This window comes from Misgurnus anguillicaudatus, chromosome 17 (genome assembly GCF_027580225.2).
Source record: "Misgurnus anguillicaudatus chromosome 17, ASM2758022v2, whole genome shotgun sequence".
NCBI classification, from domain to species: domain Eukaryota; kingdom Metazoa; phylum Chordata; class Actinopteri; order Cypriniformes; family Cobitidae; genus Misgurnus; species Misgurnus anguillicaudatus.
Genome location: NC_073353.2, coordinates 26401374 through 26423913, shown reverse-complemented (window position 1 = coordinate 26423913; position 22540 = coordinate 26401374). Strand labels below are relative to the sequence as shown.

Here is a 22540-nt window from a genome sequence, read left to right as displayed (position 1 = left end):
ATGCTCTTCCAGTTACTTTTATATTTAAAAATTATATTTACAGATTTTTGAAGATTTATTTAGCTGGTCTCTGTGGAAATTATTATTTTATTTAGTTTATTTAGTATTATTGTATTAAATTAATGTTTATTTAGACCAATTTTACAACACCGTTATGAAACACGCAGTTTATGCAGGCCACTCCCATGTCACGCCCCCGATTAGCAATTCACGCTCCTCCCGCGCCACGCCCCCTCATTAATTTCAACACGCTACAGCCCAAGACAACTTTTGTTTTAATATTTCACATTCATTTGGGAAGTTTAAACGTTAGTTGGGTTTCTCGTAGACGATTTTAAGAGAAAAAAATCTGGGTTTATTTACTGTAGAACAACTTTAGGAACTTTTTGTTCATTTTAGTCTTATAAACGCCTCCTATCAGGACCCGGTGATCTCTCGGTTCCTTAAGATTAAGCCGCTTTCTCAAGAGGGATCGGACACACGGCATATCGCTCTTGCTTTGGTGCCACTCCCAAAGGATTAATTTCTCGGAATATGGAGCAAACCCATTAGGCACGGTAGTCTGGGTGTGTGTGGCCGAGTGGGTCGCCCCGTGTGCTGCCTTGAGTGTGCTGGAGGTCCCGCTATAATGGGATGCGGACTGCGGAAACTGGAGGACCCGGAGGACAGCAGCCCGGGGAAAATATACTCCACTTTAAAAAGACCGCAAGTCGAGACCAAAACAGACTCCGTGTACGAGTACGTGCTACTGGACTTCAGCCTGGAAGGTACAGATTACTGGAGTAAAGTGATGTGGAGCTATCATGGTAGCAAAAAGTTACGCCAAAATACTTTTATTGTTACAGAATGATTGTTAATATAACAAATCACTACTTTATAGTAGTAACTATAGTATTTTGGCAGAAACTTACTGTAACCATGGTACGTTTTTGCATAATGAATTAGAATTAAAAAAAATTGTTGTCCATTCTGCACGCGCGTTTGAAAGGCTGTGTCTAAAAATCTAGCGAGCTGTCTACCTAGACAGCACTCAAAAAGGCCGCATGCGCAAACGACTCTTAAAATGTTGTCTATTTGACTCTAAGCCCCCCGTCCACAACAATATTTAAATGTACCCCATTCCCTATTTACTCCCATTAAAATAATCCAGAGCTTGGCATAACTAAAGATGTATATTTTTGCCATTAAATAATATTAAGTTGTTATCTTCTTGTAATTTTGTCTTAATCATTTTAAATCATCTTGAGACCCCTTTGGACGTTTGTTGAGGCCCCAACCCAGACAGCAGATGACTCCGGGCCAGATCCGCAACGGATACGCGCCAAAGTCAGCAGCTCCAATGCGGTTCCGGCCTGGAGTCGTCTGCTGTCTGGGAAGTGGACCCTGGTCCCCTGAATAACACCAATCTAAGTAGTGGGTGCAGCATATTTGTGCTAATTTTAATGCTTTCACTTTGAAACGCTTGGCAGACTGGCATTATGGACCCTGGCATGTGCACCCTAAAGTGTAACAGCTTTAACGTTTTCCCCAGCAACAGTACCGCAGCTTCCTCACATGTGGAAATAGGTCAGGTAGTTTTTTTCCGGACGATTGGATTGTGTCTCAGACATTCGCACATGGGTCTGTTCCACTGTATGACATTCATACTCCTCTGTGCAACAGTTTCCAGTGTCTGGATAACTCATAAGTGCCGAACTTTGATTTGTTAATCCCTATTCCTTGTTGAAAGACATTCAGTCTACACAGTGCTGCCTAAATACATATGTTTGGAAAAGTGTAGTGTATTTAAGGTGCTAAAGAATGCATTGAAATAGTATGTTAAATTGTTCTTTGATATATACATAGAAGGTATGTAACTTTATAAAGTGCAATTTACAACCCAAGGATGTGTCCTTTTTTAATAAAATGGTCTATTTTTGCCAAATTTGGAAGGGTCATGAATAATAATGTTGAGCTCTGCTCTAATTGGTCTGCTCTGTGGCTCATGTCAATAGCTCACATTAGTGAACATTTTAGCAACTTTGTAATTTATTTAATGTTAGGGCCATACATCTTGACTGTGACTTCACAGTCTGTGTTATGTTGAGTAAGGGTGTCACAACCTCGAACTTCGAATAAGAAAATGGAATCGTCGATGCTGCTACACCCCCATGTCACGTCCGGTCAGCTTGCCAAGCGGAAAAAAACACACGTGTTGAGTGCTGCGAGTGCGAGTCAACCTCCTAGTCGCTAACTTCGCTAGCTACAGCCAGTTAAAAGATAGCATGGCAGATACAGGAGACACCACGCAAGCTGCTCTTTACATGGAAAAAACAAAAAACAGCAAGCACCTCCCACCTTCAGCTGAACTCAATCAGAACAAAGCACGCATGCGTGCACAGCAGAGCGGTATCTGTGACAGGACCGGTCGTTTCTCTGAACTGAGAACTGTTTAATTTTCACAACAACTTATTTCAGTTGCTTAAGAGTTATGAAAACAGCATTTAAACATGATTTATTGGGGTATAGTCTCACAATCTCGTCTGACTGTAATAAAAGTGCGTTTTTAAAGGGGCCATGGCATGAAAATCTGACTTTTTTCATGTTTAAGTTCTATGATTGTGGCCCCAGTACTTCTATCAACCTAGAAAATGTGAAAAAGATCCAACCACAGCACTGCCATTTAGTGCAGAGAAAAGCACAATTGAGTTTTAATTGCAACAAACCACCATCATTGTGATCAGTGTTTGAATATCATCAGCTCATTTGCATTTTAAAGGGCACGCCCAAAACGGCACATTTTTGCACACACCTACAAAGTGGCAATTTTAACATGCTATAATAAATTATTTATATGGTATTTTGAGCTTAAACTTCACATGTGCTCTGGGGACACCAAAGATTTATTTGACATCTTAAAAAAGTCTTGGGCCATGGCCCCTTTAACACTATATAAACCTTGGGATAAAATACAACCAGAACATATAGAACTAAATGAAAAAGTTAAACATCTTATGTGAAATAAAGAAAACAGTTACAAACTGAATCAAGAAGTGTTTCTGGACCAGTGTTGTTCACATCTTGCAATATGGTCTATAGATAACTGGTTGTAAAATCATATGTATATACATGTTCAAAGCTGAAGCTGCAATGCTTTGCAGATATTTGGTGTATGAAGGTAGGGTTAGGAATGTGAAGCATTCTTAGTGTCATATGTCTCCACCTGCCCAGGCTTCAACTCCATCATGAAAGCCCTTGAAGGCAAAGCTAAACCATTTTCTCATAAACTAACCATAAGGTTATTAAGTGTTGTCTCCTGGTCACAAATGTTCATCAAATGCATTATTATTAGTGATGCAGTAAATCATAGTATAATGTAATGTATCGCCTGTCAGATACTGGACTTTATCACCTGAACATAAACATATCTACAGGCATGTGCGTGTGAAGTTTTGATGGAAAAAATTGATTGTCGAGATGTTCCAGCTGTTTAGCCCTGAGAACACCTGGTATACAGATGTTTGAAGCTACTGTGTCTAACATTGCTCAAGGTAGCGCTAAAATTATTTAGACAGATCCGGATCACAGACTGTGTTTGCTTTGTTGTGCTGTAAGTGCGTATTAGGCCTAACCTGTGGAAACTCCACTGCTGTATTTATGTCTGTGAGTGTTTTGTTTAAAGAGTTATAATAAGATGATGTGGCCATACATTTAAAATAGTTATAAAATCGTATAATGCATATTTGATGTAATGCAAGATCTGCTTCACCCTTCAGGTGATGAGTTCGTATACAGCATGTATTGTTTGTTCAAATAAGGAAATTTGAAATGCTAAACAATGTTCATCATGACTGAGAATGGTGTTCATGACATGGTTAAACATAATAAAAACATGTGACCCAAAACACTGTTGCTTAACATGCTAAATTTACATCTGAACATCAAAATCTAGTGATGTATGACTGCGTCTATGCTATTGGGTGCATTAGGTGCACAGACCATGTGATGCTTAATTTAGTGTTTGGTTGTAGAAAGCCAGATGTCCCTGTGTTACAAAGCCAGCAGACGAATTTACAACGATTGGCCTTAATCTCTACCTTGGATCAGTTTCACTGCTGTCGGGTGGAAAGATAGGGATTAGCAACAGTTATAGCTTCAGCTGACTCTGGATCAGCATTACCAAAGGAACAACTGTTTACCCCCCATCCACTTTCTCAACAGAAATAATACTTTTATTTTTTTCTCACCCTGCATTTAAGATTTGTTTAAATTAGATCTTGTTTCCGTAGGCAGCTATTTAATAAACTGTGTGTTTGGTTGTTTTTAAAGGCAGAGTAGGCAAGTTTAAGTCTAAAAAAAGTCTAAAACGCTTTTTACAAATTTGTTTAAACTGTCTTTATATACCAATACACAAGCAAAATGCTAGTACTCTGAAAAAGAGAGTATAAAAATCGAGTGTCTGTAGACCTCTCATGACTGTTTTAAACACAGCTAATTTTTCAATTTAACTCCACCCCCTCCCTTCTGGGTTTCTTCTAAAGCCACGCCCTCAAAACACATGAACGGGCGACGCTGACCGGCTCTGCTGGGAGAAGCATTTACCTCAGACGAGCGGAGAAGAAGGAGCGCGGTGCATGTAGTAACATCATGTCACAATCACATGTAATAATACACCTAACTTTATCACTATGAATAGAAACAAATAGGATTGCTTTAAGTACTTACTCTTAAGCTAGCATATTGATAATGGTAAAGTTTAAAATATATTTTTGTTTGATTCGGTAACAAACGAGCTAGTTATATTTATAAGACAAAGCTAAAAACAGGTTGCATTGATACAAGTTTTTTTATTACCATCAGTTACACTGTGATGAAGGTGAATTTCGTGGAAGATTTATAACATATACGGTGTTTTGCATGTAAGAGTTTCCGTGATGATAGCAGTGTTGACTCTGATGAGGACTACACTCCGGAGACAATACCGCTACCGCATCATCGTCTCAGTGAAAAGACACACAATATTTACTCTCGTTTGATTTCTTCGTTTATTACTTTTTTTGCCTTATTTGCCTTCGCTGACTGCATATGCAGGTACTGTGAGTTCTGAATGCTCTTTCTCTGCCGTACTTTTGCTCTTGCTAGAGTGCCTCGTGCACGTTCAAATCAATCGGGTGTGCCTATGTGTGGGCAGATCCCGTAGCAACAGGGGTGGTGCCATGGTCGTGAGGGAGAGTGATAGTCGCGCAAGCCAATCATTTGTTTCGTCCCGGATGGAAATAATTAGCTGTGTTTAAAACAGTCGTGAAAGGTCTACAGACACTCGAGTTTTATACTCTCTTTTTCAGAGTACTTACATTTTAATTATGTATTGGTATATAAAGTGTTTTAGATAATTCATGCCTATCCTGCCTTTAAATCATCAGATTTTGTCTAATGCGAATTTCACTCCATGTGGGTGTGTGTTGATGATCTGTCAATGTGTTGTACCCTTTTGCTTATGGATTCATGGAGATTTTTTCATGTAGTCACTTTAAAATAAAATAAAAAAATACAAACAGGACATTAGCACTACGGGCAGTGTCACTCAATCCAGCAGGAATCAGTTTCTTGCAGACAGTTTCTGCGAGACTAAGATAAACAGCTGTGAACTTGTGACATCTGGCTGAATGAAACTCATTAATAAATGTCCAGGTCATATTTCACTCCATAATCCTAAAGAAAAGAAGCGATGTTATGTTATTATCATTAAACTAATTATTCTATATAAGTGTGTGTGCGGCTGCGCGAAAAGTCGCACATGGAAATTGTTTGGTGGTGCTTTTGGTGCTAACATTTATACATCTAAATCCATATATTTCTCTATTTAAACATCCTACCGCACGGCACACACCCGTTGTAACTGCCATCGTTAATGTAGAAGATGCAAGCATTGTTTGGAAAACTTATATGGATTATGTGCCTGGTCGCCGCACTGAGGCTCGCTTTTAAAGAGGCGTTGCTAAGTGGGAGAGTTTATTGCGTTAAAGAGCAAAATGCCGCTCCAGTATTAGAACATCTACCGGAGAAGTTAACATCGGATACGGATTTTGCTGAGTATCAACATCCCTTGTCACAACAACAATGGATAGACTTCCAGGATAGTGAGAGGGCCTTCAGAGCGAGGCTGAACACCAGACCAGAAAAGAGACGCTTTACTACCTCTGGAGATCCAAAAGAATGGATACGTTTAATAAAGCTGCTAATTGGAGTGTTTTTTAGGAACGGCATTTTCCAAACTGTGACTCGTGGAGAAAAGCAACTTGGATTTCCGCTGCTGAAATATGTGACGCGGATTTTAAAAAAGTTTCCCCTTGAACAACAAACGTTGGAAACCTTGACAACGTCTACCATCGCAGACTGGATTGAGACGCAACTGCGTTTTATCCGCGATGTGATTCAACCACAGCTAGGACCCATCACAGCCCATAAACGTCAGAAACGAGTGAGTAGAAATAAGCTTGCTTATTTGTGGCAGCATAGGAAATCAAAGGCGATTCAGATCATCCTGAATAGTAGTGAGTATATTGAGCCACTCACCTGTCCTTGTGATACTACATTGATAACGAGTTACTATAAAAATAAATGTTTAAGGCAAACATCAAGCAACGACCCTCTTCCATCTCCACCTTGGAATAATAGTTTGCAATATGTAAGTCCCACTGACTTTCCAAACTCAATGTACTTTTCAACAACTGAAGTAGAGACTGTTTTACATAGTTTACCAAACAACAAGGCATGTGGTATAGATGGAGTTACATATGAAAACCTAAAAACTGCACAAATTTGTAACACGTTAACATCCATTTTTAATGTCTGCCTGGAAAATAGGAGAGTGCCTGAGTCCTGGAAAGGAGCAATGATTTATCGTATTCCAAAAAAAGACAATATACCTAAGGATCCATCAACATGGAGGGATATTTCTCTCTTACCTACAATCTATAAAGTGTTCATGAAGTGTGTCCTGTCTCGCGTGCTTCCCTGGCTGGTTAATAATAGCATCTTGTCACCAAAACAGAAAGCCTATATTAATAGACAAGGAATGAATGAACATGTATTTTGTCTTAAAACTGGAATAGACGATTTTAAACATGAATCTTGTAAATTTTATTCTGTCTTTTTGGATTTTCGTGATGCTTTTGGAACTTTAAATCACAATGTTATGACTAAGGCTCTTGAGGAAATCCAACTACCTCAGGTGTTCACTGAAATAGTAAAGGATGTATATAGTTCATCCTTTATACAGGTTATCTGTGGAAAACAGCTAACAGATCCAATACCTCTCCAAGTCGGCATAAAAACAGGCTGCCCATGGAGTGCTGTGAATTTTGTACTCGCCACTAATGGGTGGATTAAGTGGTTGTGTGATTGTGCTCCACCCAACGTGTTTTCCCCTAACCCTGTACAAGCCTATGCTGATGACATCCAATTGGCCTCTCGGGAAGAGAGTGTTATTAAGAACATGCTGGTCAGAACAGACTTATTTACGAACTGGTCAGGTCTGCAAATTAAGCATTCAAAATGTGCTGTTTTCTACCAGAGACGAAGCGGGGGAAACCGTTGGTACAAATCCAAAGCTGATCGAATACCTGAGTTTACTATCAACACAGAACCGATTCGTGTGTATGACCTGCATGAGACGTACACCTATTTGGGTCATAAATTTAATATAGCAGGGGAGTGGAAGGAGCAGGTTGAGTACATTGTTACTGAGTATATTTCCAGGATGGACTTAATTGATGCCTCACCACTTCCTTTGCTCATGAAGCTGGAGGCCATTAGACAGATTGCCCTGTCTAGAATACAACATCTCTTTGCCAATGTCCACCTTATGAGTAAGACCCTGAGTCAATTGAATGATAAAACGGTTTCTTTAGTAAGAAAGTGGTTTGGATTGAACACTCATACTACTAGAGACATAATTTTCCAGTCTAAACAAGACGGTGGTCTTGGTGTTCCAAATGTGGAGTGGATATACAATGCAACAAGATTGTCACATCTTATTAAAATGTTAAACAATGATGACAATACTGTCAGAGAGCTTGCTAGATCCTCTCTGCTTCTGGACATGAAAAGACGCAAAGTCCCTTTGGCAGGAGAGGGAGAGTCAAGCTTTCTGGGTTTTAAGAGAAAATCTAATTGTAAGATGGAGACACATAGTGCTGGTTTCGGGGTCTGGTCAGATTGGCCTGACCTTAATGACCTTTGTGTAAAACTTGGAGTATCCCTGGACTGGGTGAAACCTGATATAGACACCATAATTGTTTCTGAAGATCTTATAACCGATCGTTTAACCTCAGCAAGGGCTATTGTTGTGGATACAGGATCTCACCTATCACCAGACAATGCACGAAGGTACCTTGTAAGGCTACAACAACAACGACAGCAGCAACACTGGATTGGTCTTAAACTACAGGGAAAGATTGCTTGTATTCTTACTGCAGACCATTCTGTTTCTCACTCAATACTCAGAAACTCTGTGGTTGATGAAGACATAATGACTTTTGCAATCAAAGCCAGATTGCAAGTCCTTCCAACTAGACTCAATCTTTCCCTTTGGTACCCTAATTCATTTTCTTCACACTGTTTGCACCATGATAACCAGTTAATCATTGAATCCCTGTCTCATGTTTTGAATGGATGTTATGCATATAAGGGAATGTATGTTGCCAGACATGACAGAATCGTTGACTTACTGGTTGAAAATATAATTCCATGTGTTTCACAGTCTACAAAAATCTATAAGAATGTATGTGTCTCACCTTGCATGTTCAAACTCTGTAATAGTGTAAATAATGTGTTTTCAAATGTTACTGCAAAAAAACCAGATGTTGTTGTTGTTGATGAGAACAGCAGAGAAGTGACCATTCTTGAAGTAGGTTGTACATTTGATTACAGTCTGGAAGAAGCCTACCTTACTAAGCTCTTAAAATACCAGCCACTTAAAGACATTGTTGCGCAGCTGGGGTACAAATGTAAGTTTTTGGTATATATATTTGGAAGCTTAGGTAATGTCCACAGACAAGTGGTCAGAGGTCTGCAAATTGCTGGTCTCCCTAAGCCAAGAGCAAAAGCTCTTGCAAAATTTTGTTCAATTTCAGCAATAATTGGTAGTCGGCACATATGGAGAAGGCGTTGCTATTTGTACCCATAAACTGAGACCAGAGGCAATGATTATTGGATTACAATGCTTGTATCTAAGATTGTTTGTGTTCAATGAAATTTATTGTAAAATGTGAACACAAATAAAATATTAAAATGTGTTTTGGAATGGCTGAATTTCATGACAATAACACTAGTTTGTAAAGCAATAAAATAAATAGATTTGTTGTAGATTTGGAAACGAAAGTCACGTTCTCATGACTGGTTTTGTGAGATTCACCCTGATTTTAAAATAATATTTAAAAAATATTGTTTTATTGATAGTCTGTGAAGATTAATATGTAATATGATAAGATCCTAAATTGGAATATGTTTTTTTCTTTTGTCTTTCAAAAGTTTTTTGTGAAATTCTTGCAGTTTAGGGTTAAAATGGTTCAAACCACTTTTATACAAAAATCAAACCCTCAACTTTTCCTCAGAAAGAGTTATAAAGTTTGCCTATAAATTCCCGTTACCTCTTTTTCTTTCATTGCGTTTTTCCCCATTTTCCTCAGTGTGTCGTTCACACCTTCCGACTCTCTTTTTCACTTTTCTACATCTCAATTCATTCTTTTTTATCTTTTCTCTTGATTCTCCCTCTTTATAAACAACACACAGCACAGTTGCTCTCTCTGTCTACTGAGAACAGAGGCGTCTGTGTGAGAGTCGACACGAGGGCTGTAGGGGAGTCTGGGAGAAAGGGGTGCATTGGAACAAATTGGAGTCCTTTCAGGGTTTATATCGCTGTGAATGCCATCTCTCTACTTTGGCCCATGGGGCTTTATCTCCATAACATGCAACACATTACTAAAGATCAGGAGTGATGCAGTGTACTGCATACAGACACTGTTGTAGTAAAACCTACAGGTAGCTTCCAAAATGTTTGTGTTTACGTCTAACGTGTTAGCTGAAGGCAAAAACACACAGTTGTTTAAAAGCTGTTTTGTGGTTTTTATGGAAAGGATATTTTTGGTACAAGGAATCATCTCTTGTGTACTCTCTGTGGATTTTTGTTGTTGTTGTGACCAAGTGTGGGAACCGCAAGATCGAATGTTTGCCTATGTTTGTGTTATGCGTGATGGAATGTTGTGTTTGTGGGGCGGTGTGTGTGTGTGGCATGGGGCCAGTCTTCCCTGTGAACAGCAGCTCTTTGTGGACACAGGAAGTGTGTTTGGGGGTTGGGGGAGAGAAGGGAGACGTCAGGGTGATCCTCCATTAGAGCCTGTGTACAGGAGGAAAAAAGCAAAAAACACTAAATAGAAGCACCCTACAACAACCTTAACACCTCTAGATTAAATCTGTATCATAAACCTCTACACACAGCGCGCTGATCCCAGAAAATTGCCAGAGTGTCTTCTGTGTGTAACGCAAACCCGTCCTGGAATTTGGATCTGTGAATGGACCTAGTGACATTGCCGTAACATTTCCGGAATGCATCCTGCGTGAACAAAAGGCAAAAACAATGCCGTAAGGGGTGTCGTGGTAATGACGCATGTGTCACCGCAACAACGTATTTATGGTTAGGTCTTTGACATGGGGGTTTTAAATCCAGATTAACATTCACGAAAATGTTCGCCAGCTTAATGAAACAGCATGCGAAACGCTAGTTAATGATTGAATTATAAAAAGGCATGCATACTAGGGGTGGGCCGATATAATACTCCATGTCGATATTAGTCTGATATTGACGGAAATGGCTGGATCGAATATTGTAGAAGTTGGGGAGTACACTCCGATCCAATACCAACACCGACCTTGTCAAGTTACACCTTAAATTTCATTAAGAATTTTGTGCTGACTAACTTAAAGTGTTGCTGCAGTATGGCACAATGTTTCTTTTAGTCTTGAATTTGCACAGTCGTTTGTTGCATAGTAAAATGTTCAGTAGCTAGGTTTAAGCCATGTGTAATTTGCAGCTTAATTGATTAAAAGGCCGATAGAGGTGGTATTGGATAAGTATCGGTATTGACATCGATATCAGACACGAAAAAGTGGTATCGGCCCATCCCAAATGCATACATGGTTTCTCGAGTGAAATCGCTGATAATCAGCAAGCGAATTTAAGATGCTGTGGAAAATCCATCAAGTGCACAATAACAAATACACTACACATCACACCCTTATGTCACGTGTCTTTATCTTTACAGGATGTGCGTGAACACACCAATTCCAGAAAACCGCTGTCAGTGTAAATGAACCAAAATCAATTCATTTTCTATGTATTTTCCATAATCCATGTATTAAAAGGGCTCTATGTGAAGCATGCTGTAACTGGAACTACGATGCATTGACAAAAAAATAATAAAATAAGCAACCTCATCTTTAAACAGTCAGTTTTGGGGGACAAGTTCGGTGTTTTGCACTTGGAGCCCTGTTTTCGGATTGTTTGTGGTGAAATAGAGGGGTTTTGACTGAAGTTTCGACATGTGCGGCTGCCCTGAGGGTTTTCGGGTGTTTGTGTTTCACCTCCCATCTCTGCAGTGGGTTTGTAGGTGCGCTGGAGCAGTCCTTTCTAAAATGCATAAAACTTTCGTTTACAAAGACGTGAAACTCACCGAGTGGTCAGGGGTGTTCACTGATATGATCACACAAAAATCGCTGCAAAAGACGCATTCCAACAGATTTTATCGTAGTTTTGCCAACTCCATTGACTTGTATTAGATGTGCTGTGAGGTACGGTATTACTCCGCGCCGGGAACTTTCTTTGTATTCTTGCAATTGGCAAAGGCGGATTATCGCCACCAACTGGACTGGAGTGTCTATTATTCAAGCTCTCAGCGGAAGAATGTACGGGTGTGAGGCGTTTGGAAAAATAGGTCCACAAGTTAACAACGAATGCTAAAACACCTGTCGGAAAGCATCTTTTGCAGCGATTTTTGTGTGAGCATATCAGTGAACACCCCTGACCACTCGGTGAGTTTCACGTCTTTGTAAACGAAATTTTAATGCATTTTAGAAAGGATGGTTCCAGTGCACCTATAAACCCATTGTAGAGGGGGGGTGAAACACAAACACCCGAAAATTCTCGGGGCAGCCTCATATGTTGAAATTTCAGTCAAAACCGTTCTATTTCATAAAAAACAATCTGAAAACAGGGCTTTAAGTGTAAAATACCAAACTTCTCCTTTAAGAAAGGAAGAGAAAGAAGATGATCTGTGGGATTATGGGGTCTTCATCTTCACTGATGGTCATATTGTGTTTTATGGTTGTTCTACAGGCAGTCGACCTACAGTGCAATATCTGTCCTCACTGTGTGACCTGCCCCATGCCCTACAGTCCTACTACACCCAGGGTTACGTACTGGCCGCCCTGCATCCCATCATCCTCTCTGTGGGCCGCACTCGCTCACTGCCCTGCAGCCTGCTCTACCGGGCCATCCTGGTTCGCCCACAATCCAGGTAAAGTTTACCATGACAACAGCTGCGTACTTCACCCCCTCTTTTCTGTATCCAAAACAGACAGACTTCTTATTTCCAAGTAATAATTAACTTTTAATAAGCCACCATGAATATTAATGAGATAAGTAATGAGAGGTCAGACTGTATAGCTGGAGTGGGCGGGGCTTGTTGTGTTTTGCTCTCAGACTGGGTAGAGATATAGGCTAAGTTTAAGGAAGTCTAAAGTATAGTTTTCCATGAACCAGTGAGAACCTGCAGAGTGGTTATGGAAGAACAGGAGAAGCTAGTTTGTCTATGAAGTGGTGTGACATTGATTTTTTTTAAATGTTAAGTTTGGGTAATTACTGTTATTGTGAACTATAAGTGTGTGACACAAACCCAAATAAATAAATTATAAACAATGTCTACATCCATGTTAAGATTACAATGTGTATATATAGTAGATGGCCATAGATAATGGCCAAATCTGAAAACGCTGTTTTTAGCAAGGCATCCAAATCTGTTGTTTGCATAACATCTTGACTATTAAGATACAGGTAGGAAGTAATATAATGTAGCTGTCCAATATTTGTTGGTCTATATTTAAAGCTCATTTGCATTTAGTGAAGGTCATTAGAAATAAGCCACCCTGATATACCACCATTTTTATACAAAACCATGGACTAAAAGAGCAAGACAGCTGCTTTTGGGGTTAAACAAAAGTTGTTGTTATCAGGTGGGGTCAAGAGTGTTAAACATCTCAGCGTTTTTAAACTGCTTATGAAGGACATCTCAAGGCAGACATCAGCAATATTAAAAAATGCATGCGTGATTTCCTGTTTTGGACTTGCTGCATGAATGCCATTGCCTTAAATGATGTGTGTTGTTTGTGTTGTATCTGTTATGTGGTTGCAGTAAACACACAGCGATGCCAATGATTGACAGTGTGCCGGTGTTGCGGGTGGAGGAGTGGCCACTGCCGGGAGAATCTTTAACCGGTGACACCGTAAAACTGCTCATAGACAGGGTCAGTGTTTACATTTCAAATGCGTTGCATGCTGTTGCATGGTAGCATATACTTTAAAGGCACACAAGGCAAGTCTGAGTATTATTTCTCTACTAGCTCCCCCTAGTGTCTGGGAGTAAATGCTTTCTATATCTGAGACTTTACGAGACTGAAGGACACCGGGTCGGATACAGCGAACTTGCAAGTGGGGTATTCTTCCAACAGACGGTAGGGGCGGGCGAGAGAGTCTTCATTCGTCATGTAATGAGTCATTTAACCATATACCGACTTACGACAATGATTCATTAACATAAAAATGCTGCCTTGTGTCCCTTTAACCTGGATTTCACAGACAGGGTAACAAATATGTAAATTCTCAAAATTAGAATTTTTTGAAAATAATGCACACCCAATGCTTGCTGTACATTATCCTGCTTATTAAACAGCTTATTAAGTAAGTTAAGGAACATTAAATATTGATTAGATATTTGGCATTTAAAATTTTTTATAATTTTGACCCATACAATGTATAATTTGCTATTGCTAGAAATATACCCATGCTGACAAAATGTTGTTTGCTCTTGCGGGCACAGCATGTGTGGACAAATATTAAGATTAAACGATTTGTATGCGTGTTGTTTTATTGCTTCTTGTCTGTTTAGATCACAAGTGTATGTGTCAGGTGTTTATTTCCAAAAATATATCTGCTTACAGTGTAGTTCCTCTTTAGGAAAGTCTCTGACTCATTACAGTGATGGTGTTGTTGTCTATGTACCCTCAGGTGAACAGCTATGGCAGGGGTGGCGTGAGGTTTGTGGGCTCGGTGCTCCAGCAGGCTGGAGGAGGGGGGTGTAATGGCAGAGTGTCCAGTCCCAGGAGGGGCTACCGCTCCCCACCACGCACCCCACCTCGCACACCCCCTGGAGACGGAGATCTGGAGGGTCGTGGGTACAGCCAAGGTCAGACTTTCCTCTAATCCTAATGTAATTATGGACTGTCTGAAATCTCTAACATAAAATCGGATTAATTTTCCGTTTTATATCGCATACCTTTAGCTGATGATGGCTGAGTGCACAGATGGGCTGTAGATGCTTTTGGGGGTATCAGGATTCTATTTCCGCTCAAAAGCCAAATAATTTTTTGTATAAATTAAATGAAGCCTGTTTTTTGGTTGTATTTTGAAATAGGATGTTTAGTTTGGATCTACTAACTAAAGCCCGGAATACACTGCACGATTTTTGCCCTCCTATAAGATCATTACCTTATCACACTGTGCGTCATGTATCGTTTAAACTCTGGTACGAGAGGCATGTAGACTACGATGATGACACGGAAGCTTTGGCGGCAGCGTCACACGTTGCGCAACGTAACCAGCATGCGCTCGTGGTACACAAATACCGGCGCGCAGGTCGTAGCAGCAAACACACTGTGCGGTGATCATGCCGAATTTCTGACACTGTCAGAAAACTATCGTAGGCTATCTTTGGACGCAAGGCCGGTAAAATAGCCGTCTTTGAACCTCTCTCATTGTACGACATAGTACCACCGATGAAGAGCCACGATCACAGAAATCGCGACGATTGTTTCACGATGGCAATCTTTCGTCTGGGACAGCCAATAATCGTGCAGTGTATCCCGGGCTTTAACCATGTACACTCACCTAAAGGATTATTAGGAACACCTGTTCAATTTCTCATTAATGCAATTATCTAATCAACCAATCACATGGCAGTTGCTTCAATGCATTTAGTGGTGCGATCTTGGTCAAGACAATCTCCTGAACTCCAAACTGAAAGTCAGAATGGGAAAGAAAGGTGATTTAAGCAATTTTGAGCATGGCATGGTTGTTGGTGCCAGACGGGCCAGTCTGAGTATTTCACAATCTGCTCAGTTACTGGGATTTTCACGCACAACCATTTTTAGGGTTTACAAAGAATGGTGTGAAAAGAGAAAAACATCCAATATGTGTCAGTACTGTGGGCAAAAATGTCTTGTTGATGCTAGAGGTCAGAGGAGAATGGGCCGACTGATTTAAGCTGATAGAAGAGCAACTTTGACTGAAATAACCACTCGTTACAACCGAGGTATGCAGCAAAGCATTTGTGAAGCCACAACACGCACAACCTTGAGGCAGATGGGCTACAACAGCAGAAGACCCCACCGGGTACCACTCATCTCCACTACAAATAGGAAATAGAGGCTACAATTTGCACAAGCTCACCAGAATTGGACCGTTGAAGACTGAAAAAATGTTGCCTGGTCTGATGAGTCTCGATTTCTGTTGAGACATTCAGATAATAGAGTCAGAATTTGGCGTAAACAGAATGAGAACATGGATCCATCATGCCTTGTTACCACTGTGCAGGCTGATGGTGGTGGTGTAATGGTGTGGGGGATGTTTTCTTGGCACACTTTATGCCCCTTAGTGCCAATTGGGCATCATTTAAATGCCACAACCTACCTGAGCATTGTTTCTGACCATGTCCATCCCTTTATGATCACCATGTACCCATCCTCTGATAGCTACTTCCAGCAGGATAATGCACCATGTCACAAAACGAATCATTTCAAATTGGTTTCTGGAACATGACAATGAGTTCACTGTACTAAAATGGCCCCCACAGTCACCAGATCTCAACCCAATAATGCATCTTTGGGATGTGGTGGAACGGGATCTTCGTGCCCTGGATGAGCATCCCACAAATCTCCATCAACTGCAAGATGCTATCCTATCAATATGGGCCAACATTTCTAAAGAATGCTTTCAGCACCTTGTTGAATCAATGCCACATAAAATTAAAGGCGGAGTCCACGACGTTTGAAAAACGCGTTGGAAAAGGAGACGGGCCGACTACCAAAACACACTTATAGCCAATCAAATCAAATCAAATGCCGGGTTGCGTATGTGTGGGGCGGGTCTATCAACAGAAGGTCCAGATTCTATTGGGGTAGGGGCGTGTTTGTTTAGGTGATTTCAAATATCAACATTGGCTCTCAAACATAATGGACTCCGCCTTTAAGGTAGTTCTGAAGGCGAAAGGGGGTCAAACACAGTATTAGTATGGTGTTCCTAATAATCCTTTAGGTGAGTGTATACATGGTAGCTCGAAAATACATTGTTGCATTAACAACTTTTGCTTTTCCCAGTGAGTATTGTCAGTTTAATTTAGTTTAACCCTTTAATGTTTTTGTCCGCTGTTGTGCTTGCCCACCCTTTGGGCATCATATTAGTCATGTGAGCCTCCATCCGTTAACATGGAGAATCAAGATCAGTCAGAGGCTGTTAGTGTCTTAACACAAGTATTGTACCTAAGTGACCTCCATTTGACCAGTTAGTATTATTAGTTATGATGGACAGCCTAAAAATTGTGTCAGAAGCAATAGTTGTGACTCGTTACTTCAATTCAATTTTTTTTACTCCAGTGAAGATTGTATTCTATGTTCATGGCTCTGTTTTTTTTTCAACATGTAAGTTATAACCCCATTGTTGTTTTTAGACCTGAGACTGTTGGTGCTGTTTCACTCCTGGAATCCGGGTTACGCACCACTGGACTCTCTGGCCTGCTGTTACCATCAGGGGGCGCTGTCCATGCGAGTTTCTAGGAAGGGCCAAGTTGTCAGTAGCCTGGAAGCTGATTGGCTGGAACTGACAGCGGCTTATTACCGCAAAGGCTGGTCATTGGTGGACTCCTTTGTATACTGGGACACACCTAAAGGTATCTCTCGAGTTATAAATGTTGCCGTGCACTTACACTGTAAACTTTCTATTCTGCACTCTTGTTTAATGTTGTTGAGGGAAATTACTATTTATTTGCATGTGATGTGCTGCTGCGCCTCCTTTGTCTGTTATGTAGGGAAAATGCAGCTGTTGAGTAGATGTAAACATGGAATTCTTTGACTTGTGTTTAGCTTTTTAATCATCAGAGTATCATAAATTGGTGTATGATAAATTGCAAAATTAAACATTTCTGACATTTGTGTATAGTAACCAATGACGATGTGAGGTTTTAAAGTATGCAATTTTATGTGCTTTCATGCATTTAGTTTGTTGGACCCTATTATGTACTTACATTTACGTTTATGCATTTGGCAGACGCTTAAATCCAAAGTGCCTTGCATTGCATTAAAAGTATACATTGTATCAGTAATTGGGTTCCCTGGGAATCAAACCAATGACCAATGCTCAAACATTTGAGTTACAAGAATAACATTTCTGTTCTTAGTAATCTTTTTCATGTTCCTCCTTCAATTTCTTTAAATTCCACTATTTTCATCCATATTTTTTTCCTTTCCCTTGACTCCCACAAGAACTATATTTAGCGCCCATCTCCAAACCTCACGACCACACTTCCTGTTTTGCACCAGACTAATAGGAGCTAGATCTGTGTGTGTGTGTGTGTGTGTGTGTGTGTGTGTGTGTGTGTTTGAGACATCTGGGATTTGTGAATGTGGAACATGAGAGGCAATTTTCAAACTAGCTCTGCCATCCTACTCTTTCCTCATGCCATTTTCTCATTAGGGACATACTTCTGAAAAGCCCAGAACATCATTTTATCCAATTTTCTTAATTTGGTTGATATTTGACTGAATAGGTGGGCTTTATGTACTGTATTAAAGTATGGTGCTGCCTAGTGATCCAATCATTTTATGTTGTTTTTTGTGTGGTTGGGTTGTGGTTACATTTTCTTTTCCTCATCAAAAGAGCCCACTGGGATATTTTGGTCCCGTCTTCAGAAATACACTAAGCATGTGTGTTGACTTTATGGTCTCATTAACTTTATATTCGTCCTCTCACATGTGCTTATGGATTTGAAGTAGATAAGTTTCATTATCTTTTCTAGGTCATTGACACACTTCCAGTCAGATTAAATGAGACCTGAATATTGCGCTGTAATTCAGTGGGTGAACATACACATTAGACATGGATGTTTGTAATCTAGTCAACTTCTATTAACTTAATTTTCATTTTGTTTTGTTTTTTTAACAGGAGAGCCAGTACCCAGGTCTTTAGAGGGTCTGTTTGTATATGAGGAGAAAAGCACAGCACCACCCGCCAATGACACTATTGTAGTAGAACAGTGGACTGTTATAGAGGTATCGCACATATTTGGTTTATGACTTGGTAGTTAATATCCATATCATAAAAAAATCATAGATGTGAGACAGTTTGTACAAATCCGGCTAAATGACTGTTTTCTACATAAAATGATTTTACATCAATGTAAAGACCATTGTGTGAAAATATAACCTTGATATATTTAAAGGGCACCGGGCACCTATTATGCCAATTTTTACAATATTTATTGTACAAGATGTAAGTCTCAGGTGTGCCTGTGAAATTTCAGCTTAAAATACCCCAGATCATTTTTGCCAAATCCAGGGTTCCCACAGGTTCTTGAAATCCTTGAAAGTTTGTGAATTTTGGGAAAAAATTCAAGGCCCAGGGAAATATACATACATAGATACGGGTGAAAGTGCTTAAATCTATTTTATGCAAGAAGTTTTCTGGAACAAAATCCATATTATTCCCTGTGTAGTGTAGGATAATATCATAAAAATTCTAGACTTTTTAAGCACACGTGCTAAACTGTTCGCTTTAAATGCTTATATCTTCTGTATGCGAATGTTGATTCATACCGAAATCCTTTTTGCATAGTTGTGTTTGACACATGAAAACGTCTCGTGTTACGTATGTAACTGTTGTTCCCTGAGAAGGGAACGAGGCGCTGCGTCTCCCTTGCCATACTTCATGTGTTCCTGTAATGCCGTCTTTGGCAATATTTTAGATGGCAATATACTTCCTGACTCCCGCGTCACCCTGTCTTTGTCATTAAGCCTCACCATTGGTTGAATTTGATATACATATTCAGAAGCACTTACCCCTGGATGCGTCCCCAAAGTGTCACCGCAGTGACGCAGTGCGAGTTCCCTCAAAAGGGAACTGTAACAATGTATCTTAAAAGGTAACACAATGTAACCTTGCTCTCACTTGAAATGTGTCTCCACAATTAAGGGCTCGTTATAGTTATGCGTAGGTCCTACGGCGTAGGTTCCGCGTCGGTTTTCATTTATACTTTTGCGATGTCATCCGCGTCGACGTGCAAACACACGCGCAGATCGCTGGTAGGCAGGATCCACGCGTGTAACCACAGTATCAGCGCGACCATCAAAAAAGAAGCAGCTTGGCAAGTTAACCCACAAACGAATAAGAAACAGCAACTTGTTGTGTATAATTTGAGAAGACCAGCAATGATGGAAGTAAATAAACAGTGACTTTTGTTGCAGTTTGAGTTAAATCACATCTCAACTTGAACATTCTTTGTTTTCACCGTCGCAAACGGTAATACCTATGATGCAGTTTTTTTACCTGATGGAATGGGTTTTGGTGGACCAATTACAGCGCTTGCGGTCCGCGTAGAACTGACACGCTGTTAAAATTTTTGCGAGGTGCACGTCAGACTACGCCGTAGCTAAAACTTACGCACAACTATAAATCAGGCTTGAGGGTTTTAGACTTGGAAAGTCCTTGAAAGGCCCTTAAAATTTGAAGTTAACTAAGGTGTGGGAACCCTGCAAATCCAAAATGCCCCCATTTGTTTTCGTGTATGTACCTTTAAATGCAAATGAGCAGCTGCTCCTCACTCCCTTGCCAAAGGAGACAGTGAGTGCTTTCAATTAAAATAGATGTGATTCCTGTGAGTATATGGCGGACAGCGTACAACTCACTGGGGGCGAAAACTATCATAATAAAGGACTGTCAGTCAGTGGCAGGGCTTTATCAGTGTAATGTAACATTAAATAAAAAAACTACCCACTCATTTTTAATCCGTTTTGATTTTTTTGTTAAGGGTGGCTGTGTTCACACACTGCCAACTCACATTTATGCCTAAACACTTTGTAAAAGTGGATTTTGCATAATAGGTGCCCTTTAATATTGACTGAGTAAGGTTTTTATCCTGATGCTCCTAATCTCATCATTAGATTAAGACTTCAGCCTGGATTTCACAGACAAAGAGTTAGTTTCAAGCCATGGAATTTAACTATTTACATCATAAATGTTATTCTTTTAGGGTACAGATGTAAAGACTGACTACGGTCCTCTCCTCCATACATTAGCAGAGTTTGGCTGGCTACTAACATGTGTGCTGCCCACCCCCATTATTCGTCATGATAGTGAGATCCTCATTGTATTAGCTCTGCCTGCATGTATTTAAACTGCAAAGCCGATGGTGTAGTGGACAGCGCTCTGACGTGTGGTGCTTTCGCACTTTCGGCGACCCGAGTTCGATTCCCGGCTCGTGGTCATTTGCCGATCCCATACCCCTCTCTCCTCCCTGTGCTTTCCTGTCCTCTCCATGTCAAAAATAAAGGCAAAAATGGCCAAAAAAAAACTGTATTATCATACGTTACCAAAGTTTTCTTGCTTGCAGTGAAGGGAATCTCGCCACCAAGCAAGTTGTGTTCCTGCAAAGACCTGTCAGAGGCCAAACGGTACCACGGCACAACCAGGTGCTGCTCTCTTTAAATTGGTTGATCATTGAGATTAGTTCGATTTTTAACCAGTAACCGGCAAAATCCTGTTGGTTTTGTTTGTTTATCTCAAAAGGGATCTACGGCACGAGAGGTTTCCAGTCATTCTGTGAGTCGAGGCATAGAGGAACCAAACACAGAGTTGTCATCTCCGTGTTCAGGGGGGATTGGCGGTTTCCCTGTGTTTGGAGGAGGATATCCCGGTGCGCTTTCCCATCTAGAGGAGAGTGGATTCGAGCCAGATGAGGGGGCCCCAGAGGTGACCTGTATGTGACGGGCTAACTCAAAAATCAAAGACACAGCTTCTAACCTGGGATTCGGAATTCCTAAAACGGAGTTGAATTTGAAGATCTGCAGACGTTTACTAGCATTTATAACATCACCAGGAAACAGAGATTTGCATCACTGTATTACAGACGGACTTAAAGCACTTTTTGTACATTTTTTTTAACAAAGCCATAACGTATCATGATAGTGGTGAGATTTATTTGTTATTTTTAATTAGAAGCACATTCACATTTTTACACATATATCAAAAAAAAAGCACTGAGATTTGCTCTTTTTTGCCACAAACACCATGGCAGTATTCACAACACAATCACGTCACAAAACACTTCAGCAATTTTTTTTTTGTGTTCATGGAAGGTCGTCCTTCCTCACACCTTAATTTCTTCAGTTTTCCTGTTTTGTTCAGTTCTTATTTTTAAAACGGTTGTTCGTTTTAATGCTTGCAATGATTCTGGATCAGGAACTCGAGTGTCCAAACAGGCCACTCTGTAGGATGTGGATATTTGTTTGGTGTGCAGACTTTGGACAACAGGAATTCTTCGTTCTCGTTTGGCAAAGTGGAAATTCTTGTTGCATCTTGGAGCTTCAAACTGGCCTAAACAAAGATCTTAATGTATTTGATGTGCCATGACCTCAAGTGGTGCTAAATTGAACTTGTATGTTAATCTCCTGAGGAATTTCTTTTACTATTTTTTATCAGTGGATCAAAAAGCAATTCACTCTAACACTCCCAAGCAGATTTGCATTTTAAGTCAAATTCCATGCTATAAGGACTATAAGGAGGGTACTTTGTCATTTAGGTAACTGTTTGCATATAGTGTAGTTCTCCTGAGCTTGGTAGTCAAATTTATGCTGCTTGTGGCACCTTATTCATTTTCAAGTTGTAGTGAACACAAAGCATTAACCTTGTACATCTTGTGTTGCACGTTTTAAGCTTGCAAAACAGATGTCATGCTACTGTAAATGTTAGAAAAGAGCTAAGAAAAAATGAATAAGATGTTTCCTTATTTTAAAAGCTGAGCTCAGATGATGCATTGTATTCTAATATGCCAGAACCAATCAGTATTATTTACCAGCTGTAGCAGTTGAAGATTTGAACATGGTTACATTTGTAATATTTTATTAAATGGATATTTACCTCATAATTAAGTGTCTGCTTGCCTTTTCTCTTTACGGATATCAC

General features: G+C 40.1%; 1 protein-coding gene across 1 annotated transcript; it reads left to right on the top strand.

The window, feature by feature from the left end:
- Positions 1 to 239: 239 nt before the first annotated feature.
- rftn2 (raftlin family member 2) lies at positions 240 to 22502 on the top strand. Its single transcript, XM_073855252.1, has 9 exons — positions 240 to 767; positions 12374 to 12554; positions 13449 to 13560; positions 14321 to 14498; positions 17037 to 17255; positions 18527 to 18633; positions 20610 to 20716; positions 20973 to 21048; positions 21146 to 22502. Exons 1-9 carry the CDS (start codon positions 629 to 631, stop codon positions 21341 to 21343), a joined length of 1317 nt encoding a protein of 438 aa, XP_073711353.1. The 5' UTR covers positions 240 to 628; the 3' UTR covers positions 21344 to 22502.
- Positions 22503 to 22540: the final 38 nt, after the last annotated feature.

What these genes read in the sequence shown, in the direction of transcription:
- rftn2 (XM_073855252.1), top strand. Translation starts at nt 629, where the DNA reads ATGGGATGCGGACTGCGGAAACTGGAGGACCCGGAGGACAGCAGCCCG. An exon ending in ACTGGACTTCAGCCTGGAAG is followed by an intron (nt 768 to 12,373) that starts GTACAGATTACT and finishes GTTGTTCTACAG; the next exon opens with GCAGTCGACCTACAGTGCAA. An exon ending in GGGTCGTGGGTACAGCCAAG is followed by an intron (nt 14,499 to 17,036) that starts GTCAGACTTTCC and finishes TGTTGTTTTTAG; the next exon opens with ACCTGAGACTGTTGGTGCTG.